A 26,314-nucleotide genomic window follows, 5' to 3' on the forward strand; every position below is an offset into this window, starting at 1 on the left:
CAGGGGTAACCTTCCCTGTGGCACTTCCCTGGCTGCCCCTCCCCGGTGCCCCCAAAGCAGCGCATCTGCACCCCCTCACTCGTAGCATCTGAAACCCAGGTCGGTTCTGGACCCACGATGGGAGGGACCCACCTCAAAAAAGCACATGACCTTGAAGGTAGGAGGTGAGGAAGAAAAGGATAGGTTCAGGTGAGAGCAGCTAGAGATGCCGTGAATGCCCGGAACAGACACATATGTGTCAGGGGCAGAGGAAGTGCACTTTCCGGTGGTGACGAAAACTTGGAGCTGGCATCGACTGAGGTCTCACCACGTCCCAGCCACAAGACGGCTCCAACGTGGTCCTCACAACATCTCTAAGAGAGAGAAACTGTGACCGGGTCCGCTTTGTAGATGAGGACAAGGAGGCACAGAGAGTTTCAGTCGTTTCCACAAGGTCACACGGCCAGCGACCTAGGGCAGAGCTGGGCTCTGGGCCGTCTGGCTCTGATGCTGACCTCGTCTGGCATGATGTTACAGACAAGACGGTATATGCCGATAAGCCTGGAGCTCCAGGGCACAGACCCAGGCAGAAGCCAGGGCCCTGGAAGCGGCTGCTGGAGCCAACAGATGTGGGCTCTCCCCCAGCTGGCCACGCGATCCAGCCACGCGATCGCTGTTGGTGAGCGGTGGTTAGTACTGCCCTTGACGAGCACAGGTGGCAGCAGCAGGAAACATGACATGAAGGGTGAGCTCCGTCCCCAGTGAGACCCATACCCAGGCAGTCGGGGTCATCCCCTAGGAAGGAGCACAACCAGAGGTCACGTGGGGGCCCTTCCAGCTCAAGGATCCCCAACTTTGTGGGACGTACGCAGAGGCGCCCGCAAGTGCTGAGCTCAGAGGAGCATTACTGTGTTTCAGGAGAAGGAAGGCCTGGCGGCTGGAACACTACTGGTTGGGGGAGAGAGAGGGAAGCTTTTAAGCAGGCTGACCAAGAAAAAAGAGAGAAGATGCATTATCACTATGCAGAATGAAAGACGGGGTGTCATGCAATCAGACAGACGTTAACAGGATGAAACAAACAACTCTAGTCTCATAAATTCACCAACATGGATGAAATAGACCAACTCCTCGAGATCTGCAACCTACCACCTCATGCATGAGGAACTAAATCACCCAAGTCTTAAATTTATTACACACATTCAATGTTTAAAATGTTGAACAAAGAAGATTCCAGACCCAGAAGGTTTCATTGGCCTATTTTACTAAACCAGAAGGATGAAACAACTATTCTTGAAGAAAATTGAGGGAGGAAACACTTCTGGATTCGTTTTATGGGATCAGCATGACCTAATACAAAAACCAGATCACACTACAAGTTAAAAACGGAAAGCAAAAAACTATAGACCAAGATCTGTCATGGACATGGATATAAAGATCAGCAAAACATTAGCAAATCAATTCCAGGAGCATATAAAAAGAATAATACTGTATCATGACCAAGCGGGGTTTATCTGGAGAATTCAAGGCTTGTTGACTATTTTGAAACTGACCACTATAACTCACAGTGTTAGAGACTAAAGAAGAAAAGCTACAATAGCACATAAACAGATTTAGAAAAATCATTTGATGAAAATCAATATCCATTCATGGTAAAAAAAAAAAAATCCCCAAACCAAAAACTCTTAGCAAACTAAGATAGAATATAACTCCCTTAATGGGGAGAAAAGATATCTCCAAAAATTCTACAGCTAACTCACACTTAATGGTAGAAAAATGACTGCTTTCCGTGTTCAGAATAAGAAAAAGGTAAAGATATATACATATATATATATATATAGACAGATAGATAGATATATTCATCCCTTCTATTCAACATCATAATGGAAGTCCTAGGCAGTGCAATAAGAAGGAGAGAGAAAGAAATAAAAGGCACGTAGATTGGGAAGGAAGAAATAAAACTATCACTATTTGCAGATGACATGATTACTTAGAAAAAGCTTCTAGAAATAACAAGTATACTTAGCAAGGCCACAGGATACAAAGTCAGTATTAAAAACTCAGTTGTATTTCTTTTTTTTTTTATTTTTTAAAAAAAAAATTTTTTTTTTCAACGTTTTTTATTTATTTTTGGGACAGAGAGAGACAGAGCATGAACGGGGGAGGGGCAGAGAGAGAGGGAGACACAGAATCGGAAACAGGCTCCAGGCTCCGAGCCATCAGCCCAGAGCCTGACGCGGGGCTTGAACTCACAGACCGCGAGATCGTGACCTGGCTGAAGTCGGACGCTTAACCGACTGCGCCACCCAGGCGCCCCAGTTGTATTTCTATATACTAAAAATAAACTATTTGAAACTAAGATTTAAAAAACAATACTCTTCAGTTAAGTGTCCAGCTCTTGATCTCAGCTCAGGTCTTGATCTCAGGGTTGTGAATTCAAGCCCTGCATTGGGCTCCATGCTGGGCATGGAGCCTACTTTAAAAACAAAAACAAAAACAGTACTATTTATAATTGCTCTCCCCCCAAATAAATAATTAGGTAGTAACATAACAAAATACGTGCATGACCAGTGTGTTAAAACTGCAAAAACACTCATGAAAGAAAACAAAGAATATCTAAATGAGTGGGGAGATATACTATATTCATGGATTGGAAGATCCCATACCGTTACGATGCCAATTTCCTCCAAATTGATACATTAATTCATCCCAATCAAAATCTGGGCAGGATTTGTTTTGTAGTTATTAACAAGCTGATTTAAAATTCACATGGAGAAAGAAAAACAATTCAAATGGAAAAGCAAAGGAACTAAAATAGCCCAAACAACATTGCAATAGAAGAACAAGGCTGGAGGCTGACACTACCTGATTTAAAGACTGAATACAAAGTCACAGTAATCAAAATATTGTAGTATTGGTGGAAAGACAGGCACATAGATCAGTGGAACAGAACAGAGTTCAGAAGTAGGTCCACAAATATATGGCCCCTTGATTTGGGTTTCTTGTAAATGCCTTATTGAGATTTAACTCCATATCATACAATTTACCCATTTAAAGCATAGTAAAATCCAGTGTTTTTTGGTATATTCTCAGAGTTGTGCGGCCATCACCACAATCAGTTTTCGAACATTTTCATCACCCCCAAAAGACACTCTGGACTCTTTAGCCATCATCCTGTCTCCCCCTTAACCCATGTCTTAGGCAGCTCCTAATCTACAAATTTCTAAAGATTTGCCTATTCTGGACATGTCCTAGAAATGGAATCTAGGTGGTCTTCCATGAATGGCTTCCTTCGCTTAGCACAGTGTTTTCAAGATTCATCCATGTTGTGGTCTATATCAGTGACTTGTTCCTGTTTATTGGTGAATAATATTCTGTTGTGTGGCTATACCATATTTTACTTATCAGTTGATGAGTCGATGGACATTTGAGTTGTTTATACTTTTTGGATATTATGAACAATGCCGCTGTGAGCATTCATGTACAAGTTTTTGTGGAGACCTATGTTGCTGTCTCTTGGGTATACACCACGGATTACAATTGCTGGGTTGTATGGTAACTCAGTTTAACATTTTAAAGAACTGCCAGACTGTTTCCTACAGAAGCTACACCATTTTCCATCCCTACCTGCAGAGTATGAGAGTCCAATGTCCCCACATTTGGGCCAACGCTAGTCTTTAACTGCCTTTTTAATTCCAACCATCCTAGTGGGTGTAGAGTGGCATCTCATTGTGGTTTTAATTTGCATTTCCCCGATGACTAGTGGTGCCGAGCCTCTTTTCATGTGCTTATTGGCCATTTGTACATCTTGTTTGGAGAAATTTCTATTCAGATCTTTTCCACATTTTTAATTGGGTTATTTGTCTTTTATAATTGAGTTGTAAGAGTTCTTTATATATTCTAAATACAAATCGCTTATTAGATATTTAACTGATTTTTGACGGAAGTACAAAGGCAATTCAGTAGAGAAGAAATAATCTTTTCAGCAAATGATTAGAGTAACTGGACATCCATGTTAAAAAAACAAAAACAAAACAAGCCTCCACCTTTACCTCACATCTTATACAAAAAAATTAACTCCAAATGGATTGTGGGCCTAAATGTACAACGTAGAACTAGCAAATGGCTAGAAGAAAGTGTAGGATAAAATCTTTGTGGTCTCAGTTCACCAGTGAATTCTTAGGTAGCCACACACCAATAAGAGAAAAAGCATTGATCGATTTCACTTTGTCACAATTAGAAACTTTTGCTCTTTGAAAGACACTTTTAAGAACATGAAAAGAAAAACCACAGACTGGAAGAAAATATTTGCAAATCCCACATCGAACAGAGGACTTGTATGCAGGATACAAAAGACTCCTCAAAGATTAACAATGACAAAACGAGCCACCTGATGTTTTAAATGGGCAAAAATTTGAGCGGACACCTTGCCAAGGAAGCTACATGAATGGTAAACACATGAAAAGATCCTCAGCATATGAAGTCATTAAAGAAATGCAAATCAAAACCATAATGAGGGGCGCCTTGGTGGCTCAGTTGATCAAGGATCAGACTCTTGACCTCAGCTCAGGTCTTGATTTTGGGGTCGTGAGTTCAAGCCCCGAGTTGCGCTCTGTGCTGGGCATGAAGCCCACTTAGAAACAAAACAAAACAATGAGATACCACTAAAACCCCATTCGAATGGCTAACACCGAGACTGATGTGTCCACCCAGTAGATGCTACTCGGCCATAAACCCCCCCAGCTACTGGTGTGCCCAGCCACGTGAACGCGCCTGAAATCCACTGCGTTAAGAGAAAGGAGCCAGACTCAAAGCCACATACTCTTTGCTATGGATGGAGCTCTGTCCTCCCCAGACTTGTATGTTGAAGCCCTACCCCCCCGAGTGTGACTGTATTTGGAGACAGGGTCCTTAGGGGGTAACTACGGTTAAATGAAGTCATATGGGTGGGGCCCTGAGCCGATACGGTTAGTGTCCTTACAAGAAGGACACCAGAGAGCTCGCTCACTCTCTCCATTATGTGAGGACACAGCCAGAAAGCCAGGAAGATGGGTCTTCTGAAAAGGAAAGGGGGCCATGTGTTAGTTTGAGCCGCTGCAACAAAATACCGGAGGCTGGGTGTGGGGGGCTTATCAACGACGGACGTTTGTCTCTCCCGGTTCTGGAGGCTGGAAACTCCAAGACCAGGGTGCTGGCAGATTCGGGGTCTGGAGGACCCGCTTCCCGCTTTATGGGTGGTACCTCCTAGCTGTAACCTCATGGGCTGGGGCGACCAGGGAACTCTCTTGGGTCACTTTTATGAGGGCGCTAATCCTATTCACGTCCTCATGACTCATCACCTTCTCCCAGAGGCCCCACCTCCTGGTACCATCGCACTGGGAATTAGGTCTCAACCCATGGATTTTGAGGAGACGCGGACATTCAGTCCGCAGCGTGCCGGCACCTTGATCCCGGGCACCAGCCTCCAGACCCGTGAGAAAACACAGGTATGCCGCGTAAGCCCGCAGCCTGTGGTATTTTTGTTAATGCAGCTCCGGTTGGGTATCTGTTCTCTGCGATTTCATTTAACATGGCCTTCTGGAAAAGGTAAAGCTGTACAGACGGAGAACAGACCAGTGGTTTTCACGGGGCTAGAGACAGGAGGATTTAGCTACAAAGGGACAGAGGGGATTTGGTGGGGGCGGGGTGGTGGAGCTATTCTCTATATTCTGATCATGATGGTGGTTACACGGCACTGGACCTCTTCAAAGAGTGAATTCTGGGGCGCCTGGGTGGCTCAGTCGGTGAAGCGTCCGACTTCGGCTCAGGTCATGATCTCGCGGTCCGTGAGTTCGAGCCCCGCGTCGGGCTCTGTGCCGACAGCTCGGAGCCTGGAGCCTGCTTCGGATTCTGGGTCTCCCTCTCCCTCTGCCCCTCCCCTGCTCATGCTCTCTCTCTCAAATATAAATAAATGTTAAAAAAAATTTTTTTTAAGTGAATTCTGCTGTATATAAATTTACAAAGAAACGAAAGTATATTTTATGTCACAGGAACCCCTCCCCGCCCACCACCTCTGGCTGTTGTTTGGAGAAAGGACTTGATGGGGAAGAGTGGGAGCAGGGAGGACGCCAGACATCTGTGAGGCCGATCAAGATGGCGACGGTGTGGCCAGGTGCCAGGGAGGGGTCGGGCTGGTCAGACGGGGCTGTGTGTGGAGGCGGAATCGACAAGAGTTGTTGATGGGCTCCATGGGGCCGTGGAGAGAGGAGAACGATCGGCAATGCGGTCTGGGTATCAGTTGAGCATCTCCCTCCCTGACGGAGGAGAGCAGGAGGAGCCGAGCATCCACCAGGATCCAGGTGCCGGATGAGGAGTCCCTCCTGCTACTTTGGCAGAAAGCAGTTCAGAGCAGGGGAGTAGGTGTCCACACGGTTGTCTGTGAAGTTGAAGGAGCCCAAGTGATTTCCAGGGCCGCACCCCTGAACTGGGTCATCAAGAAATCTGCTGCTTAGCCACGGTCAGGAAGAAGGCCACTGAAGAGCTCTGTCCCACTGAGGCTCCAGGAACATGCCACCCCACAGAATGAAGCCCGAGGGCGCTGCGGCTCCCTGTCGGCTCATTTCCTTCCAGACCCAAGACTCGTGCGGGCACATCTTCCCACAGTTCTGGAGGTTAGAAGTCCAAGTTCAGGGTGTGGGTAGAGTTGGTGCCTTCTGAAGCTTCTCTCCATGGCTTGTAGATGACCATCGTATCATCTCCCTGTCTCACGTGGGCGTCCCTCTGTGCGTGTCTGTGTCCCGATCTCCTCTTTTGTTTTTAAGTTTATTTTTGAGAGAGAGAGAGAGCGTGCGCACGCACAGGTTGGGTAGGGGCAGAGAGAGAGAGGGAAAGAGAGAGAATCCCAAACACAGTACAGAGCCCGACATAGGGCTCGAACTCACGAACCTCAAGACCATGACCTGAGCCAAAGTTGGACGCTTAACCGACAGAGCCACCCAGGCGCCCCCTGATCTCTTCTTATAAGGACAGCAGTCATATTGGATTGAACGAGCCCTAGTGACCTTGTTTTAACCCAGTTACCTTTGTAAAGGTCTTGTCTCTGCATACCGTCACATTCTGAGGTCCTGGGCGTTAGGACTGGAATACAGGAGTTTTTAGAGGGGACGTGATTCAGTCCATAACACTGGTGGAATACGAATCACATCTGGAACCCCAGTTGAAGAAAGTCTGGTAAATGTAGACTTTTTTTGAAGCTGTCTAGAGTTTTCTAAAGCTGTCCAAGGAGCAGTGTGCAAGAAGGGAGTTAGGACAGAGGCTGAGTCAGATCGTCTATTTTGGCCACAGGCAGATTGTGGGGGTGGAGACTGGAAATTGAGACTTGTTTAGATACTTTGCATTTGATGTCCAGGGCTAGTGTTAGGGGCTGAACTGTGTTTCTCCAGAAGAGATGTTCAAGTCCTAACCCCCACAACATGTGACTGTGATCTTGTTTCAAAACGAGGTCTTTGCAGGTATAATCAAGTAGAGATGAGGTCATTGGGTGCACGGACCCTGATCTAATGTGACCGGTGTCCTCATGAGAAGGGACACAGACACACGCAGGAGAAGGCGTGTGACAACAGAGACAGAGATTGGAGGGACGTATCTGTGAGCAGAGGGGCACCAAGGATCCACCACTGAGCAGAAGTTAGCAGGAGGCAGGGAAGGGTTCTACTCAGACAGGGCATGGCCCTGGTGACATCGTGGTTTGGGACTTCCGCCCTTCAGGACTTTGAGAGAGGAGCTTTCCTTCTCCGTAAGTCCCTGTTAGGATCGATGGCACTGATTTTCGATGGTGCCTCTGATAAAACAGGGAGGGTCACATCCCCAGTCAAAGCAATGCGAATTCTCTTGAATAAAGAATGCTTTCTCTGCCCCCAAAGTGCCGTGGTGAGTGGTGGCCCCGTTTACGGGCGGGGGGGGGACACACTCAGAGAGGTCAGGCAACCTGCCCACCATCACAAGCCAGGTGAGGGTAAGCCGGGCTTGAATTCAGGCCTGTCTGACCCCTGCCCCACCTCCAGACACCCCAGAGAGCCGTCCGGTGGGTGTTCGTAGACTTCCGAGTCCAGATCCTGTCTTCTGGACAGCTGCAGTCTTTCAACTCTTGGGACCCATCAACATTCATGCTATTTTTATCAAAGTTATAACTACCCATACTTTTTTTTTTTTTTTTTAATTTCTCAGTAAAATTACTCCCTAGGGCTGCCGTAACCAATAACACAGTCTGGGGGCTTAGAGTCCGGTAGGAGAACGCAGGTTCTCGCAGTTTGGGAGCCCAGCGTCCCAGCTCAAGGCCCGGCGAGGTCAGCGTCTGGCAAGGATCTTCCTGACTGACGGGCAGCAACCTCTCGCTGTGAACTCCACGTGGCGGAGAGAGCACCAGCTCCCTGGGGTCTCTCCCCCTTCCTGCCAGGGCACCAGCCCTATCGGATGAGGGCCCCAGCCTCCTTACCTCCTCATCTCACAGCTGTACGTTCACACGGGGGCTTGGAGCTGCAGCCCGTGAGTGTGGGGGACACAACGGTCAGTCCATAAAAGTGTGGTCGACTGAACAACGGTCTTCCAAATCGCTCTCTGTCTGCATCCCCGGGGCCCGTGGGTGTCGCCTCGAATGGGAAAAGGACAATGCCGATGAGATCGAGTCGAGCGCTGAGACGGGCAATCATCCTGGATGGTCCAGTTGGCCTCCCGTAATCAGCAGGGTCAGGAAGGCGGTATTCACACAGTAGGCAGCAGGGGGCACAGGTGGCAGAAGGGACAAAGAGGACAGGAGCAAGGAGTGGGCACCAACTGTCCCTCACAGATGGTGACTAGGGGCTCCAGAAGGAACACTTCTCTCTCCAGAACTTACTGGGCCACACCGCACTGCAAGGGCATTTTTAATCTAAACGGACACATGCCAGGAGGAGATTTTTTTACTACAAAAGAAGAAGGGGAGAACGGATGTTGGGCACTAGTCCGCATTTCTGGTACACGTAACCTGTTGGAGCCTACGTCAGTTAGAAATCGCTCAGCTTCGAGGAATGGAAGTCCTGCCTCCAGAGGGCCTAAGGCAATAAGCCTCTTGTTTTCTCAGCGAACGAGAAGCGTTTGCTTGCTGATGGAGTGTGGCCGTTTCAAAGGTGACCACACTTTGAGGGCTGGTTTCCATCCTCAGACGTGCAGCCTCATGGGCAGAAAAGGGCTGCTGAGGCTCAACCATCGTCTTTGCAGTCAGGCCAGGAGGAAGGATGGAGAGTATGGCCAGCCTGTATGTCCCTCCTCGACAGGAAAGCGAGACGTTCCCCCAAGACTTCCACATGCCCTCCTTGCCTCAAGGCCTCTCTAGCTGCAGGGAAGTCTGGAAAACCAAGTATTTCGCTTTCTAGCCTTCAATGAGATAGTACATCAAAAATACGTACTGATTGACATGGATTTGACCACTGATTTCATTTCCGGGAATTTCCGTGCCCACAGTTATCGTCAGGGTTGCGCGTGGTGAAGGGCATCCGCCCAGAGATGTTCGTTACAGTGCGACTTGTCCGTGTGGAAAATCAGAAACAGCCTGCATGTTCAACGTGTCGTTTGGGTCCCAGCCCCTGAGTCAGTCATTCCGCGTCTGGCCCCAGCATCTCTACTTCTTTGTCTGGAAAACGGAAGAAAATACGATGCACCTTTTGGGACTATGGGGAAGACGGGAGACAAGGGAGATAAGAAACAGCTGTCTGGCATACAGCTGGTGCTTAGCAGTAAGGCACGTGAACCTACACTGGAGAACTAGCCTGTGTCCATGTGGGTTATCTTTTAGATCTCAGGAGAGGGAAACTCTCTCCTCCCGCTTGCTAAACTCAGGAGGGAGGGTTGCCCTGCGATGGGGTGGGGCAGGCTGTCCCCGGATCGGGTTGGTGTTAGGTGACTCCCCACTCCACCATCCTGCGGGGTGACCCTCGGCCCCTCCTCTGTACGATGGGCTGTTGTGAGGTTTCACGGGGAAAAAGCGCCCCGGGACAGCGTCTGTGATCTGGTAACACCCCAAACAAAGCCGGTTCCTCACTCCTGACAACAGATGTGGGAGGACGCACATTCCCCTGACTCGGAGGCGTCCTGACATTTAGCGGCAACAACACTGTAACAATGCTCAGGGTTTCTGTTCCAGCTGGAAGTTTCCCTGGCCTGAGCCATGAGCCATGCGGGGCTCCTGGCTGAAAGGTGACCTAATTATTAATGAACGCTCCAGAGCTGAAAACGAAGACATAATCCACCCCTGAATGGATTCCGAAGGAGCAGATGATGGGACGATAAAATTAATCTTGTAGAAAAACACAATTAGCTGTATCATTTATGGATCTCCTCTCCTCCCGTGTGGGGTGAAGCGGGGAGGGGCTCGCGCCTGAGCTGTTCACGGTCCAGCCTCCATCGCACATGGACGGATGGGTCTTTTGCTGGGAAAATATTGCCATTTCACATTCAAGGGACATTGTTAGAGGTTAAAAACAATCTCCGGGAGCCAGGATGACCCAGAGAACAAAATCATCGCTGTGGGCGTCCATTGTCACACCCCCACTTCTTGTCTATTTCAAGTCACTTTCATGCAACAGGAGCACCCCCGGCTTGCAGGAGAGCACATAGCACAGAGGCTCTGCGCTGGGCCTGGATGGCGGAAAGAGCGAGTCCCCGACTGTGACCTCCCAGGGCTCACAGGCCAGAGGACTTCCCCTTTCTCATGGGGACCATGCGTAAGGGCGCCTCCCGCATTCCCAAGGCTGGGTGGGGACGGATGAGATGAAAGTCTGCAGAGCCCCCGCTCAGGGCAGGAATCGGAAGGCGGGTGACTTCCGTGGAGGGGGTGTTATTTAAAGAATGCATGCTGTACACGCATTAGCTGCAGAACCCAGGAGGGCACACTGGGTTCCGAGGTGACCCTCACTTCCCAGAGGCGGGAACTGGGGCTCAGAGAAGGCAAGTGACTCCCTCCTCGCTGGAAAGTGACCAGATGCACGTTTGAACGCTGGCCGGTCTGGCTTTGAAGCCCAAGCTCTCTTATGAGACATTGCTCTACGGGACAGCTGTGAGAGGAATGATGTTCCCCCCACATCTCATGTGCTGGAACCCTAGTCCCCAGGCCCTCAGAATGTGACTGTATTTGGAGATGGGGTTTTTCAAGAGGTGATTAAGTTGCAATGGGGTCATCTGGGTGGGCCCTGATCCAGCATGACAGGTGCCCGTATCAGGAACAATCAGCGCACGGACGGAGGGACGACCACGTGAGGACACAGGGAGGAGACGGCCATCTACACGCCAAGGAGAGAAGCCTCAGAAAGATCCAGTGTTGCCCATGCTGGATCTTGGACTTGCAGCCTCCGGGCTGTGAGGAAACACATCTGTGTTGTCTAAGCCGCCTGGTCTGGGGTGCTTTGTTAAGTGGCTGAGCAAAAGAACACGGGGAGCCCTAGGGATGCGGGCTGAGTCAGCCTGGGGAGCCTGGGTTTGTCTGAGGAGCCCCACCTCGGGCTGACCCGGAACCTCAGTTAGGAGGGGCGGCCAAAGGGAGGGCTGCTTCCCGCCCCCGGTCCTCGTCGCTTTCTCTGTCCTTAGGTACAGACCGACTTCCTTTGCCGCTTTTATTCTCTCAATCCAGCGCCATCCGGACACCGGGAAACCACCCCGCCCGACCAGGAGACTCCGATAGGCCCTCGGCCCCCTGACGTGGGCGTGCAAGACATGCACACGCATGCACAAACACAGTACACGTGTGCACACACACGTCCACGCACACACGCTCATGCACGCACCGTCCACACGTGTGCACACGCAAAACATACACGCACACACACACACACACAGCGTCACGCAAGCTGGCCACCACGGTGGCAGGGCAGGTGGCTCCTTGGGGGTGAGGGGCTGTTCCCCTTGCACAGGTCTGTCTCAAACGGTGCCAACAACGACACCTCCCGCACATGCTCGCTGCAGGCACAGGGCTCGAAGAAGTTACATGTACGGTGCCGGTCGCGTAAACGCTATAAAACGTTAGCAGTTAGTACTATTGTGCCTCGGAACCATGCGGTCCCCGCCCTCCCTCGCATTCTGCTGCGTCCCCAACTGCTCATGTTCCAGCTATTTTATGACCTGACCGTTTTTCCCCCAGACAGACCTAATTCAAATAACATCGTGTTTACCATTCGCTGGTTTTTAGTATACTCGTGGAGCAGGGCAACCAGCACCCGCATCTAATTCTAGAATGTTTTCATCACTGCCTGTCTGCTGGTGGTCACCCCCATGCTCCCCCCACCCCCGGCCCCTGGCCACCACTAATCTTTTCGGTCTGCGAGAACCTGCCTCTTCAGGACATTTCGTACAAACGGAAGCACCCACCGTGTGGCCTTTTGTGACCGATTCCTTCCGCCCAGCAGAATTCGGTCACGGTCCATCCACATGGCCCGCGTCAGAGCTTCATTCCTTCCCGTGGCCGAGCAATAGTCCGTGGTGTGGCCAGACCACGTGTTGCACATCCTGCGTCAGTTGGTGGGCATGGAGGTCGTTTCACCCTTCGGCTTTTATGAGCCGCGCTGTTATAAACATTCGTGTCCTCGCTTCTGCGTGGACGTGTGCGGGGCGCGTGTCTAGGGGTAGAATTGCCGGATCGAACGATAAATCTGCGGTCAACTTTCCGAGGCGACACCGCTCTGCTGTCCTCAGTGGCTGTGCCATTTCCGGTTCCCGTCACCCACGCGTGGGCCTTCCCCTTTCCCCACATCCCTGTCAACACTTGTTATTGTCCTATGGTCATTATTGTCACAGGGCCCTCGGACATCCCCTGTGTCTCCCCTCCGCCCCCCCACCACCTCGCCCCGCTCCAGCCTCCCCTTCCGCGTGGCCCGTGGTACCACCGAGGGCTTCGGATTTCAGGGCTGACCTCCTCGGGGTTGTGGGTTTCCCGGGGGCCTCCGATGAGCTTCCTGGGTTTGCCCCAAGTCGCAGCAGAGACTTCTGAGCTGCTGACTCACCTGGCAGGCGTGCGGGTTCCGTCGCATGGCCCAAGAACGTGCTCCTTCCTCTGTCTGTCCCTCAGTCTCCCACCTGTAAAACGAGGTATTGGATCAGATGAGGGTCTCAAATTCAAGTGCCTGCAGGTGCCAAGCAGGTTAGGTAGCCCAGGGGAGTGAGGCACAAACCCTCTAAGGCAAGGGTAAGGCAGAGGGGGGGCGGGGGGGGGGAAGGCAGCCATTCTCTTTACACAGCTGATTTTTGCCACATGGGAATAGCCTTGGCGTTAGATCACTCAGTTTTTCAAAAGAAAGTAGGAAACCCAGATGTTTTATGAAAGCTCCCTGTTTTCCAATATGCCCAATAAAAGCGATTTTTATTTTATTTTTTTATTTAAAAAATTTTTAATGTTTATTTAGTTTTGAGAGACAGAGACAGAGCATGAGCGGGGGAGGGGCAGAGAGAGAGGGGGACACAGAATCCGAAGCAGGTGCCAGGCTCCGAGCCGTCAGCACAGAGCCGACGCGGGGCTCGAACCCACGAACCGCGAGATCGTGACCTGAGCCGAGGTCGGACGCCCAGCCGACGGAGCCACCCAGGCGCCCTGAAGGGTCAGGATTCTCAAACCCAAGGTGCGGGTCCTCCACTGGGGGGGAAGAAGCACCACCTCCTGGATGGGGTGTGGACGACCACCCGGCAGAGGCTGGCATTAGCGAGCAGGTGCCGTGTACCTTCATGCCACGTGAGCCTCAATCGTGGAAATTCATGCCTGTGAAGTGCTTTGAAACTCTAAGGGGCTGTTTTAAAACTGCATCTGATGTCCTAATATTCAGCAGATTGTGATATAAAACTTAAGAGCGTTAAGTAAGCTCTTCGGGCTGTAGGGTTTTTGTATTCCTTTCGCACGCCTGTCGTGACGGAGCACCACGTTGGCAAGGAAAAAATTTCCTCCTACCCTTCAAGGTCTTCCAGCTGCACCAAGAATGAAATTGACACGAGGCCGATTAACAGGAGGGAAAAACAAAGTTTAACGGCATGCGCACGGAGGACCCATAATGAAACCGAGACCAGAAAAAAATGACCACGAAAGCAGTTGTTACACTGTTTAGGCTGAGACGATACCTGCGTGAGGAATTTGCGGGGTGAAGCGAACAACCTTGGGGGCTTCCGTTAGTAAGGAATTCGAAACAGCATTTGGGCCAGGGTCGTAAGGTACTGAAAAGTGATCAGGTTTATTTATACAGCCCTCTCGGCTCTCAATTTCCCATCTCTGGAGGTAAGGATGTCTCCGTCTCTCCCGGTGCAGGGAGGGGAGCTTTCACAGGGGAGATTTATTCCTATTTTCAGGGGACAGAGGAGGGTCTGAGTGTCCTTGCTGCACAGTCTGTCTCCTAAGCAACTTTTATTGAAAATAATCAAGGCCAAAGTGGCATATTTCGGGGGCATCCTGCCCTTGGCCCCTACACTGCAAACTGGGGGGGGCTTAACACAACAGAAATCTATTCTTTCCCAGCTCTGGAGCGTAGAGGTCCAAAGTCAAGGTGTCAGTAGGGCTGTGCTCTCCAGAAAGCTCTATGGCGGGATCTCTGGCACGATCCTCTCCCAGCTTCCGGGGGCTGGTGACACTCCTCATTGTCTCTTGGCTTGTACAGCACATGGCTGGGGTCCCTGCCTGACATCACCTGGCCTTCTCCTCTCTGTGTGTCCCTGTGTCCTCTCGTCTTATAAGGACACCTGTCACTGGATTTAGGGCCAACCCTAAATCCAGGACAATTTCATCCCAATTACATCTGAAAAGACCCCCCCCCCCCCTTTATTTTTACAAGGTTCTTTGGGAATATGAGGCAGGAACATTTAAAAAACAAATTTTTTTTTTAATGTTTGTTTTTGAGAGAGATAGTGTGAGTAGGGGAGGGGTAGAGAGAGAGGGAGACACAGGCTCTGAAGCAGGCTCCAGGCTCCGAGCTGTCAGCCCAGAGCCAGACACGGGGCTCGAACCCACGAGCTGTGAGATCGTGACCTGAGCCGAAGTCCGACGCTTAACCGACTGAGCCACCCAGGCGCCCCAAGACCCTATTTTCAAGTAAGATTGCATTCTGAGGTTCCAGGTGGACATGAAGTTTTAGGGGACACTATTCAACCCACTTCAGCCTCCTTACTCCTTTTTAGTTTTTTGATGTCATTTTAATAAGCGTGGCGATTTGGATTCCCTGCTCACAGCACATATGGGTGATGGAGTGAGTGGTGCGGACGGTCACGGGCAGTCCCTTGACAGAGATGAAGGTCACAGGCATCCCGAAAGCCGAATCAGCACTGCCTGAGCCCAGGAGCCTGGGCACACGCAGCGTGTGAGGGCTCGCAGCTCTGCGCAGAAAGCTGACCCGATTCTTAAAGAAGAGAGAAGCTTCTTTTCCACGTCCTCTGCTTCGGAAGACAGGGCAACGTGCCTCGCGTTTTAGAATAGCTGTGGTCCGAAATGAGGCAAACTGGACCCAGAGACGTGACATTTCAGTCTTCTGGGAAACCCACTCCTGAGGAACCCACTCCCGTTCCCCATCTGGACGGGAGAAACAGCGGAGCCTGCCCGACAGAGAAAAGGTTATAAATTATAAATGTTCAAAAAAAAAAAAAAAAAAGCGTGCCACAGCCTGAAGTCCTGGGTCAGCTCAGAGCCTGTGGCCCAGCCGTGTGCGCTAATGTCCCTCGCTGCCACCACCCAAGCCCAGCCCAGCTGCAGAACGGAGACACGGCGGACGGAAAAGCCCCATTAGGTCATCGTCAAGCTGCCTGCGATGCCGCTCGGCCTTGCCCCGTGCTGTCTCCAGCACACTCCAGGGATCCTGTGAATTTTAGACACTCTCTCGGGGACCCTGGCTCCGCAGAGCGTGGAATGAATTGCACTCATCCATCTGTGGGCTTTTAAAAAATTCAAGAATTAATTCAAGCGTCTGGTGGGGTTATTGTTATTAGAATTTGGCCCTTCTGTGGTTCTTTACTTTGGCAAAGTGCTTTTATGATCATTTACCAGCTAAATAATTCAATACGAGTTATTGCCCCACGCTGGGAACCTGGCGCGGGGCTCGTGCTGGTGGTATTGGAAGCCCTCGGGACAAAGCAGGGGAAGAGCCGGAGGAGCTTTCGTGGCCCGGGGAGTGGACGCCCCAGGCCGTGCGCGGTGCCTTGACCTCCCCGTGCCCTCCGGTACTCGGACTCTGATTCATCCCGGTCACACTTTTCAGGATGACTGGCCAATGAGACGGGGACTTCTAAACTGGGGGAGGTTAAGTTATCATTCTAGTCCAAGCCCCTCACTTTGTAGGAGGGGAAACTGAGGCCCGGGAAGGCCCTCGCTCTGCCCAAGTCCACACCGCTAGAGCGACTCGTTGCCGGTGATTAAGGGAGTGACAGTGGCTCACGAACGCAGGCCCTGGGGGTACCATTCAGGGGTATCTTCCTCCCCCTGTTTTGGGGCCTACGTGGAACCTGGATCTGAGGCGTAGTCAGGTCCTCTGGTCTGACTCCCAGCATGGGGAGTCCCAGTCTGGTCCCAGCGTGGGGCTGGGCTTGGGGCAGGCGGAGGCGTGGCATTTTTGTCGAGAGTCCACGCCTAAGCCCTTGAAGTGTCTGCTTTTCTCCCTTCTTCTGCCGATGCGTCTTCCAAACATCTTCTTTTTAAGTATTTTTAAAAATTTTTAATTCATTAAGAGAGAGCACACACGCACAAGCAGGGGAGGGGCAGAGAGAGAGAGAGACAGAGAGAGAGAGAGAATCCCAAGCAGGCTCTGGGCTGCAGCGCCGAGCCCGACGTGGGGCTCGATCTCACGAACTGTGAGACCGTGACCTGAGCCGAAATCAAGAGTCGGAGGCTTAACCCACTGAGCCGCGCAGGTGCCCCCGCCTCCCCGAGCATCGTCTTGAGGACCATGTGTCACCTCCGCCTCCGCGGCCTCGTCCGAAAGACGAAGAACAGAACCTCACAGGTGCTTTGAGGACGTCGAGCGCCGGCACCTGGGGCGCACCTGACTGCTCACTGCACGTGAGCTCTTATTCACGCGGTCATTTCCACCGGTCACGATGGCTCCTCAAGACGGTGGCAAAAGGGATCCCCTGAGGCGGTTTTATGTCAAGGGAATTGTTGGCCAAGGGGTGTCACCCTGTGGGTCATTAAGACTATATAGACCGAACGGCACACAAAAATTCCCCAAATTCAAAACAATAACATAGTGAGTCACCAGCTGACTGTGAGCCCCACACTATTTGCTCAGGTTCTCCAAGGACAAAGTAGCAACAATTTCGTTCATTCATTTTTTAACCATTTACTGAGTACTCAGCGTGTGTTAAGTGCTGGGGTCGGAATACGATGGTGAAACACCAAGGGCCACCAGGGAAGTGGACTTATGATTTTGTCTATACCTTATGTATTTAAAACATTTTTTTATTACATTTATTTTTGAGAGGCAGAGAGAGACAGAGCGTGAGTGGGGAAGGGGCAGCGAGAGAGGGAGCCACAGAACCCGACACGGGGCTCGGACTCATAATCTGTGAGATCATGACCTGAGCCGAAGGCGGACGCTTAACCGACTGAGCCACCCAGGCGCCCTTATACCTTATGTATTTTTATATAAGGGTTGGAGTTTTCCAGAAACGCGCGTTTGCAATCAGGTTGAATCCGGGAGGGGGCATGTCTCGGTGACGTCACGGGCAGACCTGCCTTTGGCCTGAATGAGACCATGAATTTTCTTACTATACCCTTGAACTTGGCTTTACGCACCTGACATTTAAATGTCTGAATCTGCTGCGAATGTGAAATGAGTGGATGCCTATGCCATTTAACGTACGCTCTCGGAGTATCTGCTATTCCCCAGACTCTGTTCTAGTCTCAGGGGAGGCAGAGATGAACCATTAAGCTGTTCTGCCAGGATTGGCTCACACTCCAGGAAAAGGTATAAATACCCAAACCCAGCAGGAAAGAAGCATAAAGAAGCTCCAGGGAAGCCTCAAGGAGGAGGTGACACTGGATCCGGGCTTTGAAGGATGAGTAGGAGTTTGCCAAATGGACAGGGGATGGGGACACATTCCACGCCGAGGAAACCGCATTTGCCCAGGCTTGGAGACAGGTGCTTTGGGAATGGGGAGGTTGGTGTGGCTGGAGTGTAAGGTTCAAGGAGAGACAGGGAGGAATGCCCAGGTGGACTGACTCTCCCCATCTGCAGAAACATCCAGAAGCCCCATTTCTCTCCCTCGTCGTGTCAGCGTCCTGACCCACAGAGGATTAAGGAGCTGGGACAGAAAAACTTGAAACCCATCAGAAAGGAGGATGGGCACAGAATAGGCAAGTCCATAAAAAGTCATAAGGTCTTAAATTTCTCACCATCAAAATAACCGCACACACACGGAAAACGACGTACGATGATAGACGTGTTAACTAACCTCATTGTAGAAATAACTTCACCATCTACGTGCATATGGCCTCATCAGGTTGGACGCCTTAAACGTACACACTTCTATCCGTGTCAAGCTGGGAAAACTTTTTAAAAATACAGTGTCTTGTAATTGTCAGTAGGTAAAAGAAGGTAGATTAGCAGTTGCCGGGGAGGCTGGGGTGGGGGAGGGGAGAATGGGTAGCGACTGCTAATGGGGACAGGATTTCTTTTTGGGGTGATCCAGGTGTTCTGGAATTAGTGCTGATGGTTGCCCAACCTGGCACATACGAAAAACCCAAACGACGTGCGCCCTTCAAAACGGTGAAATTTGCGGTATGGGAATTACTTCGCCATCAGAGAAAAAGACATGTGGCCAAAGCGTCTCAGGAATTCACTGCTCTGCTCTGCCGGGCACTCCGTGGCCTGGGACCTGGCATGTCCCTCCCTGAGCTACAGAGAGGCTCACCAGGACTCGGGGGGGGGGTGTCTCCTCAGTCACTTGGAGCACTGATCCTGTGCCCACAGCAAGCATCCAGCCCGCACCTCATCCTGGCCCAAGAATAGAGACCACAGGGATACTGAGTGGCCAGCAGCACTCAAAGCCGTAACAATAGCCGAAGCAGGTGCTGCTTTTTATAGCTCGTGTGATTCTTTTTAAAAAAATTTTTTTTAATGTTTATTTATTTTTGAGAGAGACAGAATGCGAGCGGGTTAGGGGCAGAGAAAGAAGGAGACACAGAATCGGAAGCAGGCTCCAGCCTGTCAGCACAGAGCCCGACGCGGGGCTCGAACTCACGAGCCGCGAGATCATGACCTGAGCCGAAGTCGGGCGCTCCACCGACCGAGCCACCCAGGCACCTCGCTCATGTGATTCTTATAGCGTCACTGTGATGGAGGTATTATTGCTATCATCTTCGCCTTCTGGATGGGGAAACTGAGGCATAGAGAAGTTACGCAATTTGTTTAAAGTCACACAACAAGGAAGCAGGAAAGACTGGAAATCCGCCCCCCGCCCCGATCCAGTCTAGGGGCGTCACTGCGAGGCTTGAACTTGGAAGTGGTGGCAGCAGCAGGGGGCAATCCTGCCCCCCCCCCCGGAGGGCAGATGGGGCAGGGGTTGCTGCCATTGTCCAAGAGGTGGCGGGTCTGTCTCCTGGGGCAGCCCTAAAGTATCCTACAAAGAGTCATTTAGAAAAAGCAAATAGTGGCCAAAGACCTTGCAAGGGGGTCTAGGGTGGAGAGCAAGTCCTGTTGGTTTTACTGCGTATATGCTTCAAAACACCTTAACACCTGTCCACAAGCACCCTCGGCGGGCAGCTGTCCCCTGTTCTGTGACTCCGGCCTCTTCAAGCTAATCTCTTGCGGAGACCCCGCCCCTCCCAGAGGCCTAGGTGAACCCAACGGTGGCCCCCCCAGGATCCCCAGGACCTGTGAACGTGTCCTCCGGTAACCCAGTGAAGGATTTCGAGAGGATCACCTTATCTGGGGTCACCGAGTGGGCCGGAAATCCAATGACCGGGGCCGTCACGGGGGACAGACGGAGGAGAGGAGGAGGCAGCGTGACCGCGGGGACAGACAGCGGACTGACGTGGACAAGCCTCGGAACGCCTGGGGCCCGGACGCTGGAAGCAGGAACGTTCGCCCCTGCAGCCTCAGCAGGGAGCGTGGCCCCGTTGACCCCTGGCCTCAGGACTTCTAGCCTCCGGCTCGGCCAGGCTACACATTTCTGTAGCTTTAAGGCCCGGTTTGTGGTAAGCTGTTGGGGCAGCTACAGGAAACACATTTTCTGGCACATTCTTTTCCTCCCCGTGCAAGAGCGCTGTCTGGCTCCCGGCTGATCACATACTTGATCCAGAGTCTCCCATGCCCTCCACCTAAGGACCTGCCGTTTCATTTCCCTCTTCCATCGGCTTCTGGTGGGTGGGCTGTGGGTTTGCGTGCCCGCATTCCCGGCATCCTTCAGGGCCAGGCCCAATTCGGACCCCCCCCCCCCAACCCCACTGAAACCGCCCAAGTCCCAGTGACCTGCCCCCGTGAACACCCGGGACGGCACACAAAAGGGAGCAAGCGGCATCGGCTGTCCTCTGCTGTCTCTGTAGAACCGTGGGTCCTTCCTGTCCCCGTCCTCCTCAGCCTTTGAGGGAAGGAGGGGTACACACGGGGTCCCGGGGGGCCTTCCCCGCAGCTGCCTGTGTGGGGTCCCAACCAGAGTGTGTGTGTGTGGCCTGTGCTGGCGTCTGTAAAGTGCTGGCGTCTGTAAAGTGCTGGCACCTGAGATGGGATCAAAGCCACCCCCCCCCCCCCCATGAGGCACACGTGGTCTCTCCTGACCGCTGAGTTGAGCCACACCAGGGACTGACCCAGCCCGGCACCTGAGCGGATTCTAACTCCCTTCCTCACCTGCTGCAGGGAGTGTCCAAGCGTCAGGGGGGAGGCTCCTGGGGTTCCACATAAGAAACCCGAACCCCACACAGACATGCGGTATCACTGCATCAGCCCTGTGGCTTCAGGGCCTTTGCCAGAAGGAGGCTGGTGGCCAGGCGCCAGCCCTGTGGCAGGGGCGGGGGCCTGGGACACCACCAGTCTTCCGCGGGCTGGCTGGGGGTAGTGTCTGCCCTGTGGTCAAAGACCCACTTGGACCCTGTTGGGGACCTGGGCCAGCGCAGGAATCTAACTACCTCCGGGGGTAAGAGGGGGTGGGGCCCTCCTGGGGATTTGGAAGTGGGGTTCCTAGCCTGGGCTGTTCCCGCTGTCTCCGTGCATTCCCTGCGGTTCTGGGGGCGCGGGGGGAGGGGAGGCAGGTTCCAGTGGTTCTCCGTTGGCTGATGCAAAAGGCCCGGCCTCAGCCTTCGGCCGCGCGACTGGGGTGTGACAGAAGGACTTTGGGGACACCGACGCTCGGCCCCAAGCAGACAGGTGCCTGGAAGGTACCGATTCCCCAGCCGCCGCCCGCCTCCAGCTGCTGGTCTTGCCGCCGCACCTCGCGCGGTGGCTCGTCTGGGGAGGCCCGCAGCCAGGGCTGGCTCCAGGTCTGCAAAGTGACGCCCTAGTCCGGGCAGCTGCGACAGCGGCCGAACCCCCCCTCCCTCTCCGCCCCCTTCATTCCCGAGCGCCCTCCTCTGCGACCCGGACGCTCCGGGCTGCGGCTGCAGGGAAGGGACCCCCCACTTTCTCTTCCGAGGGGACCCGAGAAACCGTTCCCTGTCTCCCCGACGCGGCGCGGCGCGCGAAGCGCTCTCCCTGCCCCGCGCACCTAGCCCTCCGGCTCCGCCGGGGCGTCCTCCCAGCCCGGGCGCCGTCCCCAGCTCCGGAGGGCGCTCCCCGCACGGCCCGGCCCCGCTCCGTTCCCACCCGCGCCTCCTGGCCGCGGGGACGCCCCCTGCCCCCTCCCCCCTTCCCGGGTGCCCGCCGCCGCGCACGGCCCCCGCCCCTCCCCCCACTTTAGGGGCTGCCCCCCCCCCCCGCGCCTCCCAGCGCCGCGCGCGCCCCCGCCCGCGTTCCCGGGGCGCCCCCCGCCGCCGAGCGGCCGCGGGTCCCCGGGGAGCGCTCCTTTGTGCGGCCCCGCGCGCTGCGTCAGGGCGGAGTTGCCGCCGCCGCCGCCCGCGCACTCGCCGGCGCACGGGCGGCCCCGGGGGCGGCGGGAAGGGAGGCGGCGAGCGGGAGGAGGGAGCGGCCGCGAGCCCAATCGCTCGGCTCCCCCGCCCGGCCCCGCGCGGCGCCGCCTCCGCCATTGCTGCGCGCGGGAGCGGCCGACGCGGAGGCTCGCGGCGCGCTCGGAGCCAGACCTGCGAGCCGGCGTGGGTGAGTGCGGCCGGCGGGCCCGACCCTTCCGCCCCTTCCGCCCGGGGCGGGGTCCGCGGCCGCCGGGCTCCCCGGCGGGTGGACGGGGACGGCGCGCGGGGGACGGGAGGGGTGGGAAGGCTCCGCGCGGGGCTCCGGGACGGGGCGCGCCCCCTCCCCGGCCGCCGTGCGCCCCTGCGCTCGGGTCCCGCGGGGGGAGGGGCCGGGACCCCCCCCCCCCCCCAGCCCCGCCGGGTCGGCGTCCTCCCGACTCCTCCCGGGGGCGGGCGAGCTCGCGGTGACTCCCGGCCGGCCCTCCCTCGCAGGCGCTAGCCTCGGGTCTCCCGGAACGATGGTGAAGTTGGGGAACAATTTCGCGGAGAAGGGCACCAAGCAGCCGCTGCTGGAGGATGGCTTCGACACCATCCCCCTGATGACGCCCCTCGATGTCAATCAGCTGCAGTTCCCGCCCCCGGACAAGGTGAGAGCCCCCCGGCGCCCCCGCGCCGCCGGGTGCGCACCCCCAAGTCTCGGGCGGCGGCCGCAACAAAAGAGACGCGCGGCGGTGCGCTGGCGACGCGAAGTGGGGGCGAGCCCGGGCGGAGGGAGGAAGCCCCCGGGAGGACGACGTGCCCGCGCGGGATTCCGGATCTGGAGACGTGCTCCCCCCCGCCCCCCGCCTTGGGTGACAGGTCCGTCCTGACCGGGGAGCGCGGTGGGGGAAAGGTCCCTTCTTGATTTTCGTGGGCGTCTTGTCCGAGAGAGGTCCCTGGCGCCACAGCCCCGCCCCAGCCCTGCCTCAGGGTAGCAGGGGGCCGTGGGTCTGGGGTGAGTCTAGGGGCGCGGCTGCCCCGCGTGCCTCCCCGGGTGGCGCGGTGTCAGCCTGATTTGCCCCCTCGCGGTGGGGAGGCCCCTCTCTTTGGCCAGATGGACCCTCCTCAGGGGCTGAATTCCCGTCCGCATCCTCTCCGCCCGCCCCTCCCAGACTGGCTGTGGATGCTGCAAGGTGTCCCTTCTTACAGGGAGCCTCCCGCCTCTCTTTGTTCCTTTTGTGAAATCTTCAAGTCAGGGCTCTCTCTGCTCGCCCGGGTATTAGTGTGTGTTACTGTAGCCGGGGACAATCAATCATTCGTCATCCTTTCCCCAAAGTGGGTTTTCTTTGCCGGATTTGAAGAGTCCCTTCTTTTCTTCAATACAGTATCCAATCAAATAGTTTCTGTACGTCGAGGAGAATATTTTCAAGAGCTAACACTTAAAAAGGTAAACATACGATGTTTAAAAGTCTCCACAATTGTATTGTAAAGCTCAAACCTGAAACGGTAACAAACGGCATCCGGTCTGACCACCTTGCCGCTGCTTAAAAACCACCCTGGCCGCGACTAAGCTCATTCTATTCCCCAAAGTGCGTTTCCTCATATTGTCTCATTTAGCCCTGGTGAGGACGGTCTGACTCAGGTCTTTGTCTTTTATTCCCGCACGTTGGGGATTGCTGACCACCAGGCGGGGACCGGGAGGGGGGAATATCTGCAGCGGTGGGTCCTTCCTTTCTGGAAGATTCCTTTACTCCCATGTGGACTCTTTGACCTACTCAGCTCTCTGGAGTGGTTTCTGTCCCCCCCGACTTTATTGTCTGTGTTTTGGGTGGGGGGCAGGGGCAGGATCGTGGCTGGCAGCAGGTGTCTTGAGTTCAAGAGGATCAGCTCGTCGCACCTGTGCACCCAGGCCACGTGGGGCCACTCTGGGGCACCGATGGTCCCGAGGAGCTTGGGGGAGGGGTGGGGCCGGGCTCCCTCAGCTGGGCGGGGGACTTGGACTTGCGGGCCAGCTCAGCCCGGCCCCACCGCCCCCACCTTCCCCTCCCAGCTCAGCCCAAGAGTGGTGGCAGCCTGTGCCAGGAACGCTGCGTCCTGAGGCAGCACCTCTGTCAGGTGACTCCCGCTGCTCAGCCTGAGCCTCCTCTTGGGCCCTCAGTCTGTTCCGTTCCAGAACTGTCTGGCACTCAGTTGACTTATACCAGGGAGGGGGATTTCAGGCAGGTGTGCAATCCATTGGCCGACCTGCTGTGCCGTCCAGAAGTGGCCCAGGTAGGTCTGAAAGAGAACGAGCCTCCCGTCCCTGGGGGTGTTCAGACAAAGAGAGGGAGCTGGCAACGATGCTCCAGGGACAGGATTTCTAGCAGGAACCAATGATTAGGCTGGAAGATTTCAGAGGTCACGGATGAGTAGACTGACTCTCAAAGAGTTCACGAGATGCGCCCAAGGTCACGTGGCTGAAGGCCACACTCCTCCCGGATACAGAAGCTTCTGGCAGGGCCTCGTGCCCCGCCCTGCTCGGGACCAGACATCTGTCACTCTAGACCCCGCTTAACCTGAACAACAGTGCTGTGATGCTCACAGCCAGGGTTCAGGGGGGCGATGTCACCTGTCCCCTGTGGCATGGCTTATGGGGTCAGGGAACGCTGTCAGGGTTCCAAGTGGAATCTGTCCTGAGCATGTGTACTGAGTGCTGAGGTGCCCCAGTGACAGCAGTCACGTGGCAGCAACGTCGGGGCATCTCACCGGACGTCTGATGAACGCTCGTCAGGGGCCAGGCACTTGTCTGCGTGCTGGACGGGCTTACGTTTCTTTAACGAGCTGACGTTAGGAGGGAACTACCGTTGCCGCCCCTGTGGTACAGATGTGGAGATAGAGGGTCTTGTCCAAGGTCGCTTAGTGTGTCAGTGGAAGATGCAGAGGGATCTGGGCTGATAGAATACCGACCGGGCTCCCTCCTCCTCCTCACTGCAGCCCGGTCGGAGAGGCCTTGTTCCCGCTTGCGGGCCAGGACCCTGAGGTTCTGAGCGGTCAGGCACGTGCTCAAGGTCACATAGCCAGTCAGGTGCGGTTGGGACTTGAGGACAGTAGGGTGATGCGCAGACACTGCCTCGGAGCCGGCTGCCCCTCCCCACGTGGGCGCCCAGGCTGTCACTCCAGGCACGCCCTCCCTCTCAATGTCTGGAGAGCTGCGTGCACAGAAAGGAACAAAGAAGGAAGCAGGAGTGTGGCCCTTGGGTCACTTTTCGGTGGCGGCTGGCACGGGCCGCTTTCTCTCCCGATTCCTTCCTGGAGGCTGGCTCCAGGGTCCCGGCTCCCTCGGACAGCGTCGCCAGCTCCTGAGTCGCTAGGTCTTCCTAGGTCTGCCCGAGTGTCTCCCCCAAGCTGCGTGCCGCCCTCTCTGGGGGAGGAAGAGCGTGGGGGTCGCTGGCTCTCCGCAGTCCAGCGGCCACTTGTTGGCTTCCGGAAGTGGGGGACCAGGGACTGGAGACGTGTGAGCTCTTGACGCCTCCCTGCCCGGTGGGGACAGGAGAGGAAACCGTCCCGGCCGCAGGTGTGAGGAAGAGGGGGCCGGGAGCCTGAGGGAGGAGGCTGGAGGGCGGGCCGGGGCTCATCTGAAGCTGGGGGGCCACAGGGGAAGGGGGTGTACGGGTCAGGGTAGGGCCGGTTTCCTGGGTGCAAACGCCTCTCCCGCTTCACAGGGGGCAGAGGGGAAGAAGAGGAGGGAGACCCTCTGGGGGCCGTTGCAGGGGCAGAAGAGGGAGAGGATCGTGGGGTGGAGACAGCCACGAGGTTGATTTCCTTGCGAGCTGGCTCCTGCTCCTTCCTGCTCCTGGAGGGAAACGTTTAATCCCCTCTTGCCTCACTTTACCCACGGCGTAGAGACCAAGGGAAACCAAGCGCTCTCTCCCGACCACTGGGCTTGCGATATGAGTGGAATGAGCACCGTGTCGGGAGTCCACCCTGCCACCTATCGGCTTAACTCCTCTGCCCCCGAGTTATCATACTTCCCTCCTGGGGCTGCTATCAGGGTTATTAACGGGTAATTTCTTAGAAGGCCGCAGCACCGAGATTTCCAATAAATGGGGGCTGTCCTCATTCTTTTTGCCAAACACTTGGTGGCCAAACAGCGACTCGACTGCCCTCTTTGTGTCTGGATGCATCTGGCCGCACCCCTGACGCTCTGCTTCTCTGTTTCCCCGACAAGGTGGTGGTGAAAACCAAGACCCAGTACGAGCCCGATCGCAAGAAGGGCAAAGTGCGCCCTCCCAAGATAGCCGAGTTCACCGTCAGCATCACCGAGGGGGTCACCGAGAGGTTTAAGGTGAGTGGCCCCCG

General features: G+C 54.6%; 1 protein-coding gene across 1 annotated transcript in view; it reads left to right on the forward strand.

Moving 5' to 3' along the window:
• The first annotated feature begins 22,060 nt into the window (after positions 1-22,060).
• NSG1 (neuronal vesicle trafficking associated 1) overlaps positions 22,061-26,314 on the forward strand; it is a 29,714-nt gene continuing 25,460 nt past the window's right edge. The window contains exons 1-3 of the mRNA XM_042984950.1: positions 22,061-22,184; positions 22,490-22,644; positions 26,184-26,300. Coding sequence (XP_042840884.1) covers positions 22,516-22,644; positions 26,184-26,300 — 246 coding nt within the window. The 5' untranslated portion in view covers positions 22,061-22,184; positions 22,490-22,515. The remainder of the gene's footprint in view (positions 22,185-22,489; positions 22,645-26,183; positions 26,301-26,314) is intronic.

The sequence above is a fragment of the Panthera tigris genome, chromosome B1, assembly GCF_018350195.1.
Source record: "Panthera tigris isolate Pti1 chromosome B1, P.tigris_Pti1_mat1.1, whole genome shotgun sequence".
NCBI classification, from domain to species: Eukaryota; Metazoa; Chordata; class Mammalia; order Carnivora; family Felidae; genus Panthera; species Panthera tigris.